A 16,507-nucleotide genomic window follows, 5' to 3' on the forward strand; every position below is an offset into this window, starting at 1 on the left:
GCCTCCCAAAGTGCTGGGATTACAGATGTGAGCCACCACACCCAGCCTATTTATTTTTTTAACAGACTCTGTCACCCAGGCTGGAGTGCAGTGGTGTGATCTCGGCTCACTGCAACCTCCACCTCCTGGGTTCAAGTGATTCTCCTGCATCAGCCTCTCGAGTGGCTGTGACTACCACACCTGGCTAATTTTTATATTTTTAGTAGAGACGGGGTTTCGCCATGTTGGCCATGCCTGTCTCAAACTTCTGGCCTCTAGTGATCTGCCCACCTCAGCCTTCCAAAGTGCTGGGATTATGAGCTTCTGTTTGTGCAGGCTGGTCTCAAACTCCTGGTCTCAAGTGATCCTCCCATCTTGGCCTCCCAAAACCCTGAGATTGCAGACGTGAATCACTTTTTGAGACTGTTGGGAGTTTTTATCATGAAGAAGGGATCTTGAATTTTTTTTTTTTTGGCCTAGTTTTTTGTTGTCTTTTCTTTTCTTTTTTGAGACAGAGTCTTGCTCTGTCGTCCAGGCTGGAGTGCAGTGGTGTGATCTCAGCTCACTACAACCTCCACCTCCCAGGTTCAAGCAATTATCATGTCTCAGCCTCCTGAGTAGCTGGGATTACAAGCACGTGCCACCATGTCTGGCTGATGTTTTGTATTTTTAGTAGAGACAAGAGTTCACTATGTTGGCCAAACTGGTCTCGAACTCCTGACCTTGGGTGATCTGCCCACCTCAGCCTCTCAAAGTGCTGGGATTACAGGCTTGAACCACTGTGCCCGGCTGGGATGTTGAATTTTATCACATGCTTTCTCTGCATCTATTGAGATAATCATACGGTTTTTGTCTTTCAATCTGTGGATTCGACGTATCGCCTGTATTGATTTGTGTATGTTGAACCATCCTTGCATCCTCAGGATAAATCCCATTTAGTCACAATGTATTATGTTTTTGATGTGCTGTCACATTCAATTTGTAGCATTTCGTTGAGGGTTTTTGTGTATATATACATCAGGAATATTGACCTGTAGTTTTCTTTTTTTTTTTTTTTTAGATAAATCAACTATTTTATTTGAATATTTTAACATATCCCTCTCATAAGTTTATAGAGCAAGCAGACAAAATTTATTAAGTATACAGCTCTGAACAACTTGTTTAATAATGTGTGCATACAATTATATGCAAATATGTAATTTATACCCAACAGAAAATACATTTTGATTATTTGTAGAACATTTACAAAATTGACCATAAATCAGAGCACAATAACAGCCTCAGTAAATTCCATAGGACCAACATCATATGCATCATACAGTGTTTATATTTAGTCCATTTTCACACTGCTGATAAAAGCATACCTGAAACTGGGAACTCAAAATGGTTTAATTGGACTTACAGTTCCACATGACTGGGGAGGCCTCAGAATCCTGGTGGAAGGTGAAAGGCACTTCTTCCACAACGGCAGCAAGAGAGAAATGAGGATGAAGCAAAAGCGGAAATCCCTGATAAACACATCAGATCTCCTGAGACTTCTTCACTATCCCAAGAATAGCACGGGAAAGACTGGCCCTCCTGATTCAGTTACCTCCCCCTGGGTCCCTCCCACAGCAAGTAGGAATTCTGGGAGATACAATTCAAGCTGAGATTTGGGTGGGGACACAGCCAAACCAGATCAGTGTTCTCTGACTAAAATGCAATGAAACTCCAAATCAGTTAAAATAAAATCCAAAGACTGTGTGTGACTTGGAACAAAAAACGACAATACTAAATAGTCTTTGGATTAAAGAAGAATTAATACAGGCAATCACAAAATATTTAGGATTCAATGAATGATTGGATAAAAAGCCAAAACCCATCAGTGTGCTGTATCCAGGAAACACATCTTACATGCAAGGATACACAAAGGCTCAAAATAAAGGGATGGAGGAAGATCTACCAAGCAAATGGAGAGCAAAGAAAAGCAGGAGTTGCAATTCTCATCTCTGATAAAATAGACTTTGACCTGTAGTTTTCTTTTTGTTACCTTACTTGTTTCTTGTTTGTTTCTTTTTTGTGTCCTTGCCTGGTGTTGGTATCAAGGTAATGCTGGCCTCATAGAATGACAATCCTTCCTCTCCAGTTTTTTGGGACAGTTTGAGAAGTGACATTAGTTCTTTCTTGTAAGTTTGGTAGAATTTAGTCGTGAAGCCATCCCATCTATAGGCCTTTTGTGTTGTTGCTGGGAGATTTTTATTACTGATCCAATCTCATTACTTCTTATTGGTCTGTTCAGGTTTTTTGTTTCTTCCTGATTCAATCTTGGCAGGCTGCACGGAATATCTCCATTTCCTCCGGGCTTCCAGTTCGTGGGCGTGCAGTTTCTCATGTGGTCTCCGTGATCTTTCGTATTTCTGTGCTATCAGTTGTAATGTCTCTTTTTTTGTTTCTGGTTTTGGTTATTTGGGCCATGTCTCTTTTTCTTCATTATCACCTTAGAATATTTTCAGCTTCCATCTACAATGGGCTTATCAGGACACAGCCACCACAAGGTGAAGCGTATCTGATGTGTTTGCTGTGGGGTTTAAGAGCTTCCATAAGCCGGTTCTGGCAGCCTATGCTTGTTTGGGATGAAAAAAACACCTTAGCTCTGCTGACAAACAATGAGTCATATTTTCCCATGAAAATAATTTTTGAAATAACAAAGAAAATTAAAGAAAAAGTGTTTTGCTTCATGGGAAATGCCCCAAATCCCTCCCCACACCCATGGGCCCCAAGGGCCCTAGACCTCAGGCGGGGGCCTGCTGTGGCAGGGGCAGAGCTGGCACGGAGCTGCCGTTGTGTGGGTCCTGGCCACACACCCAGCCTCGGAGCCGCAGAGGAGCCTGCTGGGCCCCAAGTCTAGAGCCCCCTTCCAGCCTCAGTCTTTTTTCCAGGGTAAGCAGCCTGAGGGGTAAGGAAGATGGTCCACCAACCCTTGAGCCCCAAGGCCCAGGACTTCCTGCTCAAACGTCCCCAAGCCTGGATCCATCTTTCCAAGGTAGAGCTGCCGGAGCTGTGCCCAGTCCTGCTGGCCTGAGGGGTGGCCAGGCGAGGCGACCAGATGGTTTTCTGGGGCTGCGTGAGCTTGCACCCACGAGCCGGGTGTAGCATGTGGGCTTTCGAGGCCCCTCACAATTTCGGGACATCAGAGAGTGGGGCTGGCTGGGGCTGGCACTGCTGAACCGACTTCTGAGTGCTCCAAGGAGCCCTGGGGCCCTCCACTTGCCCGGGGCCTTCCAGGTCCTCACATGCCATTCTTGTCAAGACAGAAGGGAACCTGCTCTAACTGCCGTTAACTTGAGTGCCAGGAAGGCAGCCTCCCTTCCTCGTCATGCTCCAGCTCTGCAAATGTCACAGCAGGGCCCACCTGGCTGCCCCTCCCCATGCCCAGAGTAACTCTCATCCAGAGTCCCTAGAGGATCCAACCTTTGGGGCATGCCTGGGGTACAGCTGCATTCAGGCATCCAGCAACCCAGCCTGAGAGCAGAGGCACCCAGACCATGGCTGGGAGGTAAGGACTGACCTCAGGGCCACATTGGGGCAGCAAGAAGATGAGGGGATTTGAACGGACCAGGGGAGAGTGGATCTCTTCCCCATTCACTTCCTGGCCCACCCAGACTGGCCCCAGGGGTGCAGCCAACAGGCCCCATCCTTGGGAACTGCACCCTCCTGACTGGTGTCCTGCAGGCACCCTGAGGCCAGCACCCTGGACCCCTGCCCTACATAGGTCTTACAAGGAGGAGCCAAGGGTAGACACCCAGACCTCACTGAGAGTGGGGGCTGTTCTCAAGGTCCCACACCTTACTCAGGGACCCCGGTCAGGGGTGGGGAGGGGGAGGCAGAGCCCCTCACTGGGAGCCTCTAGCCCAGCCTACCTTTTCAGATACACCAGTGAGTAGCCGCAGCTTCATCCTCCAGAATAAGGACCCTAGTTGCCTCCGCAGCCCAGCCTCCCTTTCAGTCAAGTGTAGCCACGTGACTAATTTCTAGATCAAGTTCCCTGCAGATCAAAGGACGCAGTTATTTATAGGCCAGCAATGAGGGGATCACAACGCCCTGGGGGACTTCCACCGAAACAACGGCCAAGCTCCAGCAGCCGCTGTGAGGCCATGAAGGTTGGGATCCTAGGGAGTGGGATCTGAGAGCTAGAGGGACGTGGCTACCAATGACAGAGGAACAATGCCACTTCTCGCCTCCAGCCCCTGGACCTGCTTAGTGTTCCAGAGAAATGAACGGCCTTGCTTAAGCCACCGTTCCTTAGGTCTCTGTGGCCTGCAGCTGAGCTTGACTCTGATACACAGCCTGTGACTGGAGGGCCTCCACCTCGAGGGAGTGGGTACAGATTTTTCCTGCAGGTAAAGGTCCCCAGTCCTGCCCTCTAGCCTGCCCACCCAGCTCCAGACGTCTGTTTCTGTCTCGGATGAGAGGGGGACCTCTCAGAACAAAGAGGAAGTAGCTGGCAGGGTAGCAGCCAGCTGCAGAGCGGAGGAGGCGGGCGTGGAGTGCAGGCGGCACTGAACCTGCCCTGTGAGCTCAGGGCCTGCAGTCTGCGACTGGAGCCAGGATGGACACCAAGGCAGGACCCCCAGAGGTATGTGCCAACGAGGCCAGGGCAGCTGAGAAGTGCCAGGCCTGGGGAAGGAGCTGCTGTCCACCTCTAGGGCCTCTCAGCCTCCCAGCAACCCCAGGTCCAGAGAGTCATACAACTTCCAGCTGGTCCTGTAGGTGACTGGCTCCTTCCCCAGTCCATGCAGCTGGGATAACCAGGGCCCTGGCTCTCCAGCCAGGTGACAGCCGGGCCCTCTTCCATCTCAGCTTGAGACTGGCAGCCATGCTAATGCTCTGGAGGGCAGGAAATCTGGCACCTTCAGCCGTGATCTTTGATGTCTGTAGGGTCTCACGTATCTACCATGGGACTAGGGGGCTACAGTCCTATCCCCCAGGGGTCTCTCAGCTCGAGCCAAGCCAGCTGGCCGGTCTCCCAGGTTCCATCGCAGGAGGAGGTGGTGAGGCACTCGGGTCTGCAGTCCCGGGAGGGGCCTTGGACAGGCTCCAAGTCCAGGATGGGGACTGCAGGGGCTTCAGTGCTCGGGGCAGCCCGTCTGCCTGGAGCGTTTGGGGAGCAAGGGCTTTCTCTGGTGAGTGCAGGGAGGGTGGGGAACAGCTCTCCAACGACAGCCCCAGCACCTCACTGCCCAGCCACAGCCCAGGATTTCATGTTTCCTCTCCTGAGAGTTGGTGGTGGGGGGAGCAGGCCTGATACTGGGCCCTGAATCCCCAGGGACAGTGGGGACACAGTGGGCATCATGAGGTCCCCTCTGCGGGGTGGGTGGGAGCATCCCCCAGAGTTCAGCTCTGGGGTGGGGGTGGCTCTAACCCACGTCTGCAGGGACTCCCCGGTGTGGGAGGAGTTGGACCACAATGACTTCGCCTGAGTCCCCTGTCCCCACACATGGTTTACCTGCCTAGCCCCAAACCCCCGTAATGCTTGGTCTCCGGGGAAGACAGCCCAGGCCCAGCCTTCCCCACCTTATGCTGAGGCAGGCCAGGGTCTCAAAGGCCTCAGCCCTGACCCATGGGAGGACAGCCCAGACGAACCCCAGAGACCCGGAGGCTGAGCTGGCTGCACCGCAGTGAATGGCCAGACCCACAGAGCCCCTGGGTCCCAGTGCTCAGCCTGGCTAAAGACACAGACATTCAGTGCTGCCCAGGCCCAGGCCCCAAACCTCAGAGACCTCCCCATCCTGGCCAGGAGCCAGCCAGCTCCTGCCCTGGTGGGTGTCTCAGTCAGAGGCTGGCCAGCCAGATGACCAGGCTGGGCACAGGCCCCTCCCTGCATCCAGGGAGGACACCTCTGTACCCATGGGGCACCCTTCCTATGGTGGCACCTGAGACAGCCTGGCTGCTTGCTCTGGCGGTGGCGGTGGGAGTGGGGATGAGAGCCCACATCCCACGGGGCCTCGACGGCCTGGCTCCCAGCTCCTTGTGGGGTGACCACTCTGAGGAGACAAGGCGAGTCCCTGCAGCAGAGGACACCCCCCATCCCCCAGCAGTGCCAGGGTCCTACTCAGCCACCATCTCTGCCCTCTCCACTCCTAGCCTCTCCAGCCAGGGTGCTGCCCAGCTGTCCCCTCTGACCTGTGGCTCCCAGGAGGGGCTGCCGTGGGGCCAAGACAGGAGCCCAGCCCAGGAGGGAAGCAGTTATTTTTATTTATTTATTTTTTTTTGAGACAGAGTTTCGCTCTTGTTACTCAGGCTGGAGTGCAATGGCGCAATCTTGGCTCACGGCAACCTCCGCCTCCTGGGTTCAGGCAATTCTCCTGCCTCAACCTCCTGAGTAGCTGGGATTACAGGCACGCGCCACCATGCCCAGCTAATTTTTTGTGTTTTTAGTAGAGACGGGGTTTCACCATGTTGACCAGGATGGTCTCGATCTCTTGACCTCGTGATCTACCCACCTCGGCCTCCCAAAGTGCTGGGATTACAGGCTTGAGCCACCACGCCCGGCCGGGAAGCAGTTATTTATAGGCCAGCAATGAGGGGACCAAGTGACAAAAGCAGAAATGGCACTTTCAGACTTAGTTTCAGTTGTGGTTGAAACCAGAAACTGAGACGCAAATACCCAGATATCCACTGAGCGGGAGATCTTGAAAGGAGAGACACGGAAAGCCAGGGCATGCATCCGGGCACAGACACCCACCCACCCCACATGCTCAGCCTGGGCTCAGCCCTGGGGGCAACCTTAGCAGCAGTCCCTCCGGCCTGGCCAGGCGTACAGGGCAGGTGACATGAGGCCAGCTGCAGGTTCCTGCACTCATGTGGTTTGTCTTTGCGGAAAGCACCCCCCAACATCCAGGGTGTGACCTTGGGCAGGAGTAGGGTTTTTAGGGGCTTGTGTGGGTATCTGTGCAGGAGCACCCCCAGTGCCCAGCTGCCCAGGCACTGAGGGGCAGTTCTGGGTGGGGCTGGAGCTGCTGGTGATGCCAGGCTGCCCTGTGCAGATGCTGAAACCTCTTCAGAGAGCAGCAGTGGCCCCCACGTGGCCATGCGCCACGCCGCCCCACCACCCATGGGACAGAGAGGCTGGCAAGGTAGGACTAGGGGGCCCCAGGGAGGAGGTGGCTGGGATCAATGGCCTTTCCAGAGCTCTGAGCCAGAGTGGAGAGGACACAGCAGCCTTGAGGGAGCCTCCACCCTCAAGGAGGGGAACAGACGCACCCTGACTAGTGGGCAAGACAAGCCTCCCTCTATCCCCTGCTGTGGGTGCTGAGGACAGACAGTTACCACCAGCCACAGCATTGCAGAGTGGGCTGCGGGCCCCCCGACCCCTGCCACCACCCTGGGCTGGGGCTTTTCTCTGTATCGCCCTCCCCTGTCCCTTGTCCACCCCAGTCCCATGCCAGCGGCAGCCCAGGTCCAGGGAAGTCAAGACGGTCTCTGTCTCAGCACTGGAAAGGCCATGATGGCCCAGCCAGGGGTCAAGCCCCTACCCATCCTGGTGAGCCTGTGGGTGCTGCCCCCTCCAGTTGCAGGTCCTGGGAGCGCTGACTTTGCTGTGGCTAGGGTCCATGGCTCTCACCTACCTCCTGTGGCAAGTGGCCCTTCCTCCCACCTGGGGCCAGGTACACCCCAAGGACGTGCCCGGGTCCTGGAGACATGGTTCCAGCCCAGCTTGGGAGCACCTGGAAGCGGACGCCGGGCAGCAGAGGGACTCCTGCAGGTAAGTGAGCCCATGGAGGCCTGCGGTGGGGATCAGTGGATGGGCGGGTCCCAGTTTGAGGCTGCTGCCTGCTTCTGCCCTTGGGATAAGGGAGGGATAACCCTCTGGCAGCTCCTCTAGGAAGGTGCAGGTCACAGGGAGGGCCCCCACAGTGTGAGCTGGAGTGGGGGCTAGGGACAGGGCAGGCGTGGGGTGCTTTTTGCAGCGAACAGAAGCTGGAACCTGGGGCTCTGACAGGCTGGAGACCACTGCCTGTGCTGAGGCTCAGCCCCAGTCCTTCCATCCCTGAGGGCACTGTCACTGGCCCTCCCGCCCCTCAGCCTTCCCTCTCACTCTTCTTTCCTGCGGTTGGGGTTGGAATCCCAGGTCTGCCCTGGTGGAGCCTGTTGGGCCATCCTGCACACATCCCCCTGGCCCAGCCTTCCCTTCCACGCCAACTCTGGCCACCACCAAGGGCTTCCACACCAGGAGGCCACCCCAGACCCCAGACTCCGCGGCTCTGCTTACTCCACCCGCTTCAGGAGCAGCTGCTCCCGAGGGCAGCGCCTCAGGTTTGGGTGGGGCCAGGACCCCCAGTCTAGCCTGCTCTGGACCAGGCAGCCCCCAATCAGGCTCCTTGCCAACTTGCTCCCGGGTGTCCCCATCCCAGCAGTATACTGGCTCAGGCCCATCCTACCCAGTCTGTTTTGCTGCCTATACTTTCGACCCGCACCCTGCATGCTTAGCCTGGGCTCAGTCCAGGGGTCGCCTGAGCAGCAGTCGCCTGGCTTGGCAGCCGGATGAGGCAGGTGATGTGAGGTGGGCTGGGGGCTCCTGCACCCATACTGAACCCAGTGTGGCTCTCTTCACAGGCTTGTCCTTGTGGAAAGCATCCCCCAGGACCTGCCATCTGCAGCTGGAAGCCCCTTTGCCCAGCCTCTGGGCCAGGCCTGGTTGCAGCTGCTGGACACTGCCCAGGAGAGTGTCCACGTGGCCTCGTACTACTGGTCCCTCACAGGACCCGACATCGGGGTCAACGACTCATCTTCCCAGCTGGTGCGCTCCGCCCTGCCCCCCGCCCCCCCCAACCTGGTGCTGGAAACACAGCAAGTCAGGCTGCCCTTCTGTGCAGGGGTCTCAGGCCTGGGGCTCAGCACAGTGGTAGGGTCTAGCATGGAGTAGGGGTTAGGCCACTCCTTTGGGGGGCTCTCAGGGCAGTGGCATCGAAGAGCTGGGCCTCTGGGGACTGAGCACTCAGACTGTGCCTTGGTGCAGTTTGGCTCACAGGTCCAGACACTCGACCTGACCTTGAGCTGTGGGCAGTCAGAGGGGGACCTCCTGAGGAGGGCATGGGTCCTAGTGGGGGTGTGGAGCAGAGGGCAGCCTAAGGTCAGCTCTCATGGCTGGCCCGGCCTTGCAGGGAGAGGCCCTTCTGCAGAAGCTGCAGCAGCTGCTGGGCAGGAACATTTCCCTGGCTGTGGCCACCAGCAGCCCAACACTGGCCAGGAATTCCACCGACCTGCAGGTCCTGGCCTCCCAAGGTGGGTTCCTGCACCATGCTTGGCCCTGGGGCCCTGGCGTCAGGCATAGGCTGTCTGGCTGGCACCATGGGACAAGGAAAAGGGGCATGAGGTGAGGTCCTGAGCCCAGGACACCCCAGGAGGGCAGGACCCAGGGTTCTGAGGTCCTTTGAGTCAGCTTCACCTGGGCACAGGGCTGGCTCCAAGAACCCGAAAGTGTCATTTCCCACAGGGCAGAGCATGGGTGGCCTCGAGGCCCTGCTGAGCCCAGCAGCTCTGACCTGTGGGTGAAGCTCAGGCTGGGAGCTCTGGCTGGGGAGTGAGAGGCCATGGGCAGTCACTACAAAGGCAGGCTCTGGAGGGGTCCTGGGACAGTCTATCCCTCAGTGTCCTCATCTGTGAAATGGGGATGACAATAGCAGCCGCTTAGTAGGACTGTTACAAGGACATCTGAGTCCACCACACTGTCAAGAGCTTAGGATCAGGCTCACCATGAAGCTGACACTTAGCAAGACCGAGTTCATCCCATTTCCTGAACTCTCCCCCAGGTGCCCAGGTACGACAGGTGCCCATGGGGAGGCTCACCGGCGGCGTTTTGCACTCCAAATTCTGGGTTGTGGATGGACGCCACATATACATGGGCAGTGCCAACATGGACTGGCGGTCCCTGACACAGGTGAGTGCCAGGGCCCTAACACAGGAGGCCCGCCTGGAGCTCTTCCCTCCTGCACTCCTGGGGACTTGGCCTCACATCTCAGCGCATCTGGAAAAAGTCATATAGTCCTATTCACGTCGCCATGGTAGAAACAATTGGATACTGGTCTAATAAGTGGTCGAATTCTACACAGCCGATGAACTCATGCTGTGGAGTGACATTTAATGACACGGAAAGATGTTCAAGTCACATTATCCAGGGAAACACGCAGATTACAAAATACGAGCCTTTTTAGGAAAAGCAATGCATGAAAGGTATCAAAGAATGGTCGTGGCGAAGGCAACAGTGGGTGTCAATTGACAGTGGGATTAAGAATGATTTTATTTTCCTCTTTGTGCCTTGATGCATTTTCTATTGTTTTTGTAATAAGCATGTATTGCTTTGATCATTGGAATACAATATTCAAAACCACAGGGCCCCGCTGGGCCCTCCTCCACCAGCCACTCTATTACAGATTCCTACAGACAATGCTTCCCACAAGTGGGGACCAATCGGGCAGGAGCTGCGCCTCCCCCGGCATCTCTGGCCTGGGTAGAGGGGAGTGGAGGTCCCACAGAGGGGCTTTTCTCCTGAAGCACCTGACTTTGGTCCCTGCAGGTGAAGGAGCTTGGCGCTGTCATCTATAACTGCAGCCACCTGGCCCAAGACCTGGAGAAGACCTTCCAGACCTACTGGGTGCTGGGGGCACCTGAGGCTGTCCTCCCCAAAACCTGGCCTCAGAACTTCTCATCTGACTTCAACCGCTTCCAGCCCTTCCGGGGCCTCTTTGATGGGGTGCCCACCACTGCCTACTTCTCAGTAAGGCAGATTGAGAGGAAGCCCATCAGAACCACCTGTTCTCCTCTGACTGGCCAGACCCACAGGGAATCCACTGGGCTGGCCCTGCAGACACCAGCAGCATCAGCTGGGTCTTCAGGCAGCCAGCACAGTGGGTGGGGCTGTGGCCCTGGCGTGAGCAGCAGGCTGGCATCAGCAGGCTCTGGGCTGTGCCTGGAGGCAGGCTTAGCTCCAGGAGGACGGCCAGGCAGCACATCCCTGGAAAACAGGCTGCCTGGGAGGTGGTGGGAGGTCCTGGGGCCCTGGGAGTCTCCAGACTGCTGGGCAGCGCCAAGGGGCTTAGCTGGGCACTGGAGAGGGAGGGGAACCCCACTTGCTCTGCAGGGAAGGAAGGGAAGACTGAGGGGTGGGCAGATCCTCCTTCATCAGCCTACAGGGGTGGGAGTGGACAGCCCTCCAGCCAGCACAGGGACTAGTCTGCAGCAGAGACTGCATCAAAACAAGGGAAGCTTCCCGAGATGCGGGGGTGGCACCCTGAAGGGAGTGGAGAAGCTTCCTTGTGGCCGGGAACTGTTTCTGGGAGGTCAGTCCAGCCTGGAGCCCAGGGTGGGTCAGCTGCTTCCCCTCTCCCGGCCAGGTCTCAGGGCCAGTCCCCAGGGCCCCTGTTGAGCTGACCCCTTCTTTCCTCGTTTCCAGGCACCACATGGGGTCTTCTGGGTGGTGCATGGTGGGGTCACAAGTCCAGAATGGGCTAGGCTGGCAGCGCCCTCATGGACCCCTCGCCCCTCACAGGCATCACCACCGGTGCTCTGTCCCCGGGGCCGCACTCCGGACCTGGAGGCGCTGCTGGCAGTGATGGGGAGCGCCCAGGACTTCATCTACGCCTCGGTGATGGAGTATTTCCCCACCACACGCTTCAGCCACCCCCGCAAGTAGGTCTGGGTGAGAGGTGCACGGCCTGTTCTGCTGACTGGCAGCTCCCGGGCAAGTCCCATCCTGTTGGGACCCCCGCTGGGCCCAGGGCTTATAGGGAGCACTCCGCCCCTCCCTGCCCCAGGTACTGGCCAGTGCTGGACAACGCGCTGCGCGCAGCGGCCTTCGCTAAGGGCGTGCGAGTGCGCCTGCTGGTCGGCTGCGGGCTCAACACGGACCCCGCCATGTTCCCCTACCTGCGCTCCCTGCAGGCGCTCAGCAATCCCGAGGCCAACGTCTCCGTGGATGTGGTGAGGGCGCGCTCCAGTGGGCGGGCGGGGGGCAGGGCCCTCCTCCGGCCTGGCCTCATGCGCTGCCTCTGCTCCCCTAAGAGAGTCTTCATCGTGCCCGTGGGGAACCACTCCAACATCCCGTTCAGCAGGGTGGACCACAGCAAGTTCATGGTCACGGACAAGGCAGCCTACATAGGTGCACACGCGCGGGGCGCGGCGGGCGGGCCCCAGGGCTGCCGGGAACGGCCGGGGGAGGCGCTGATTTTCAAACAGGGGGGCTGCTGCAGAAGGAGGGTAGGGTCTCCAGTGCGGTTCCGGGGACCAGGCCACCCGCCTGTCATCTGGCCCCGTAGAGCCCCGGAACCCCGAGTCCAGGGTCAGCGGGGGGACGGGGCAGCCGGCGCCCCAGCGTCTCCTCCTCCCTCCGCAGGCACCTCCAACTGGTCGGAGGACTACTTCAGCAGCACGGCGGGGGTGGGCCTGGTGGTCACGCAGAGCCCCGGCGCGCGGCCCCGGGTGCAGGAGCAGCTGCGGCTGCTCTTCGAGCGAGACTGGAGCTCGCGCTACGCCGTCGGCCTGGACGGACTGGCTCCGGGCCAGGACTGCGTCTGGCGGGGCTGAGGCGGGCCCCGTTTTCCCTCGGCGACCCCGGCCTCGACTTCAGCCGCTTCCTCCCGCAGGCGGCCCGGGGTGGGCACCGCGCCTGGAGCCGCCTGGAGCCACCTGCGACCGCCCGGGCGCCGCTCCCCGCCTGCCTGCGCTCTCATTTCCCAGTTCGGCCCCGCCAAGCCCCACCTCCTCCAGGGAGCGCTCCAGGAGGCCCCTCCTCGAGCTCCCAGGCCGCAGGCCGGGTCTAAAATACACTCGTGGCTTCCCGACGTGAGCCTCCGCGTGGATCCCGCGCGCGCAGCCCTTCGTTCTCTGGCCAAGGGCCCGGCTCCACGTGTCCACCCCTGCGAAGCCGCCTCGCGCGTCCGCCGTGGCCGGCCTCGGCCAGTCCCGGGTCAGCGAGAACCCGGGTCGGGGCGGGGACCGGACGGGGCGGGCGGCGCGAACCCTCCTCCTCCCACCCCGCGCCGCGCGGCCGCGCTCCGGGACCGAAATTCCCGCCCTGCGGCTGCGAGCGGGACACACACGTCGGACGCCCGCGGAGCGAACGCAGGCCGGGACGCAGCGCAGCTCACCCACCGCCAGGGGGCGGCTTCCATGGCGCCGGACAGGGGGGACCGGGAGGGGACAGGGCTGAGGGGAGGGGGGACCGGGAGGGGACAGGGCTGAGGGAAGGGGTGACCGGGAGGGGACAGGGCTGAGGGGAGGGGGGACCGGGAGGGGACAGGGCTGAGGGGAGGGGGGACCGGGAGGGGACAGGGCTGAGGGAAGGGGGGACCGGGAGGGGACAGGGCTGAGGGGAGGGGAGGGCGGGAGGGGACTGGGGCTGAGGGGACAGAGAGGGCGGGAGGGGACCCGGGGCTGAGGGGAGGGGAGGGCTAGAAGGGACTGGGGCTGAGGGGACAGGGAGAGGGGGAACCTGGGTCTGAGGGGGCGGGAAGAGAGGGAGGGGACTCAGGGCTGAGAGTCCCAGGATGGTGGCAGGGAGGGTCCTGCAGCTGAGGGGACACGGAGGGTGAGAGGGAGGGGACCTAGGGCCGTGGATGAGGGGACAGGCTGGAGAGGGTAGGGGTGCATAGAGCTGTGCGGTTTGTAGGCTGTTGTACAGGGTGGGCTTAAGAATGTGGGTGCGGAGCTGTCCTGAGGATGCAGGACCCCGGACTGGTGGATGGGGCTGAGAGGACAAGCATTTGAGCTGAGGGACAGGAAGGTGACTCCAATCTGAGACTAGGACTTGGATGCAGCTCCACTGGAGCTCACCCTATCCTGGGAGCCACCTGGGCACCTGTCCTGCAGATGCAGGATTTGAACCCAGGTTTGGTGACTCAGTCCTCACTCTTCTGCTATGAATCCTGGGTCAGAAGCCTTCTCAAAGCACCCTGGCTTATCTCGCCTGATGGTTCCTGACCAAGACAACAGGGTCCCCTCCCCTGGTGGAGGTCCACGGAGCCATGCTATTCTGGGGTTCAGGAATGGCTCAGCATTGTGCAGGAGCCCTGGGTGCTGAACAGATCCCAGGATCTCGCTCTCCCAGTCTTGAGGTATCACTTTCCTACCCTTCTTCAGTCCTCTTTGCTGTGGGGAAAGCTAGCCAAGTTCATCTCCAGGTACAGTACAAGTTACTTTTCTGTTCGATTGCTGATCTCATACTTCCCCCATCTAAAGGACACCTTAGACCTCAGCATTCTGTTCGTACGGAAAGTCTACACCCATCCTGCCTCCCTGCCCAGGCTTGTGAAAAGCTTGCTCTAGATGCTGCAGGGGAATGGGGATCGACACAGCCCTGCAAGGCCTTAGGAGCCTCTGGGGGCTGCTGTGTATGTGAGCTGCACTTGACTGAGCCGAGTTCTGGCAGTTGCAGTGGCTGCTCCCTGTGGCTGCTCCCTGTGGCTTCCTGTCCCCCATCCATGCTCCAAATCTCAGCAACCATCTGCCAAAATGCTTCGTGGCAACAACTGGCTCAGGTGCTAATATCATCCCAAACTGAGCTCTGCCCTCGGGTTGCGTGTGTGGGTTTGCTTCCTCGTTCTTGGCCTTACACTTGAATGTGTCTCAGAGCACTTGGCCTGCTTTCTATGCCTGCCAGCTGTGTTCTAGGAGGGATCATGTGCTCCAGGCTGTGATTTGGACAACTGTCTTGTCAGCCAGTGAAAGGCCTCTTCACTCACCTCGGGTCTGGCAGCCACACCTCAGTGGCACTGTCAGAGGCCTGCTTCAAAGCAGACTCCCACTCCAAAGGAAATCCAGCTTGGTAAGGCTTGGGAGACCCCAGGAGGACACCATGATGTGGCCCCTTCTGGGATATAGCAGACAGACTCTAGAATGGCTCCCATGACCACCGCCTGGTATGCATGTCCTTGTGTGGTCTTACCCTTGAGTGTCCGCAGAATCTATGCCTGTTGTAACCGATACAAAAAACACAAAGGTAATGGGATGTCACTCCTGTGACATCCTGTGATCATATGACATAAGGTTATAATATCATCTTGCTGGCAGTCTATCCCTTGCTAATTTTAATGAAAGCAGCTAGGCTATAAGCTGTCCTATGAAGAGGCCCATGTGGCAGAGTACTGGGGTCCCCTCCAGCCCCCAACTAGCAAAAAACTAGGGCCCTCAGTCACCCAGTCGACAGGGAGCTGAGTGTGGCTGGCAACAGTGTGAGCTTCAGAAGTGGCTCCTTTCCGTCATGCCTGAAGAGGGAGACTACAGCCCCAGCTGACACCTTGATTGCAGCCTAACAGGACCTTGAGCAGAGAACCCAACAAAGCCGCACTTGGACTCCTGCTCCACAGAAACTAGGAGATCATAAGCGTGTATTGTTTTAAGTTGCTAATTTGTAGTAATGTTCTTATGCAGCACGGATAACTCATACACAGAAGCAAGGCCACGTGAGAACCCGGTAGGGGCCCCTGCTGCTCAGCCACTCCCCACATGCTGGGACAGCTGTCTCTCTTACCTCTAACACCAAGGTCCCCACTATCCCAGGCCTTGACTGTAGGATCACAGAGGGACAAAAGCTCCATGGAGCCAGGCAGGCTTCTTCTCCCTCTGCAGTACTCCCTGGGCTGCTCTCACCTAGTTTGTCTGGCATACACAAGTTGTAGCAGAGAGAGGCGGGAAGCTGGGCAGGGAGAGGGTGACAGCCTTGCTTAACGGAGGGATGAGTGCCCACCAAATTTCCCTTCTTTTCCTGCTCATGAGCCCCCAGGGGACCTGTGTCCGTTCACTTTCTAGAGGCTTCTATATCCCCTAACTTGGATGACCCCCACAGGCCTCTCCAACTCAGTACAGAGAACATATTGCCCTGGTGGCATGGGGGGAGAACCTAGCATCTCTCCCCTGCCCAGGTGCCTGTATCCCATAGGTGCCACCCCTCTGGAACCTCTTAGGGAAGCACAAGGAGTGCTAGCCTTGGAGTAGCACTCACCCTCTGGGCACGTGGTCCTCCAGATTGGCTCACAGCCCAGCTCTTGCTCCCATACCCACAGCCATGAGAGCAGCCACCTCCCTAGGAGACCATGAGCACTAGACACCAGGAGCCCACCTAGGCCAGGAGGGTGCTGGGGCCAAGTTCCAGCTGCCCCCTTGGACACTGCATACCCATGAAATCAACAGGGGTATCTGAGGGCAGCTGGGAAGAAATTTGACCACTGAAAGACTGTAGAAAACCCCTTAAACCTCACTCTACTACCCCACGTGGATTTGGTTCCTATGGGCTGCCCAAGAGAGCCTCTGTGGTGAAGAAGCTTCTGAGGATGTGCCCGTAAAGATGGCCAAGGACACCTTTCTGTGCTGTCCCCACTCTGCACTCCATCCCCCATCCCACACTGCCTCCAGCTGGAGAGTTGAGGGTTTTGTGTCTGTCCCTGCAACACTGTGAACTCAGCCCTATCTTCCTTGTCTTCCTCACAGCCCCTAAAGCTCAGGGAGCTCAGAGGAGGAGATGGCCAGATGGACCATAAGTAGGCAACCACTCTAA

The 16,507-nt window shown here is 57.9% G+C and overlaps 1 protein-coding gene and 1 long non-coding RNA gene across 4 annotated transcripts; one reads left to right on the forward strand and one right to left on the reverse strand.

Moving 5' to 3' along the window:
• Positions 1 to 948: 948 nt before the first annotated feature.
• On the reverse strand, positions 949 to 12,024 carry LOC141583679 (uncharacterized). Its single transcript, XR_012516446.1, has 3 exons — positions 11,884 to 12,024; positions 3,879 to 4,003; positions 949 to 2,581 (listed from the first exon to the last, which is right to left on the reverse strand). It is a non-coding gene; the product is annotated as an uncharacterized LOC141583679 (long non-coding RNA).
• Positions 4,078 to 13,000, forward strand: PLD4 (phospholipase D family member 4). 3 transcript variants are annotated; one of them, XM_003933346.3, is made up of 11 exons: positions 4,082 to 4,594; positions 7,005 to 7,094; positions 7,530 to 7,723; positions 8,575 to 8,758; positions 9,123 to 9,243; positions 9,771 to 9,898; positions 10,535 to 10,735; positions 11,507 to 11,646; positions 11,772 to 11,937; positions 12,019 to 12,115; positions 12,350 to 13,000. In XM_003933346.3, exons 1-11 carry the CDS (start codon positions 4,568 to 4,570, stop codon positions 12,538 to 12,540), a joined length of 1,539 nt encoding a protein of 512 aa, XP_003933395.1. In that variant the 5' UTR covers positions 4,082 to 4,567; the 3' UTR covers positions 12,541 to 13,000. The 3 variants fall into 3 exon arrangements, with proteins under 3 accessions (XP_074250481.1, XP_074250482.1, XP_003933395.1); XM_074394380.1 differs by lacking the exons at positions 11,507 to 11,646; positions 11,772 to 11,937; positions 12,019 to 12,115; positions 12,350 to 13,000 and having other exon boundaries at positions 4,078 to 4,594; positions 10,535 to 11,500; XM_074394381.1 differs by lacking the exons at positions 7,005 to 7,094; positions 11,507 to 11,646; positions 11,772 to 11,937; positions 12,019 to 12,115; positions 12,350 to 13,000 and having other exon boundaries at positions 4,078 to 4,594; positions 10,535 to 11,500.
• The last annotated feature ends 3,507 nt before the right edge of the window (positions 13,001 to 16,507 follow it).

Source organism: Saimiri boliviensis, chromosome 2, assembly GCF_048565385.1.
Source record: "Saimiri boliviensis isolate mSaiBol1 chromosome 2, mSaiBol1.pri, whole genome shotgun sequence".
In the NCBI taxonomy this organism is placed as follows: Eukaryota; Metazoa; Chordata; class Mammalia; order Primates; family Cebidae; genus Saimiri; species Saimiri boliviensis.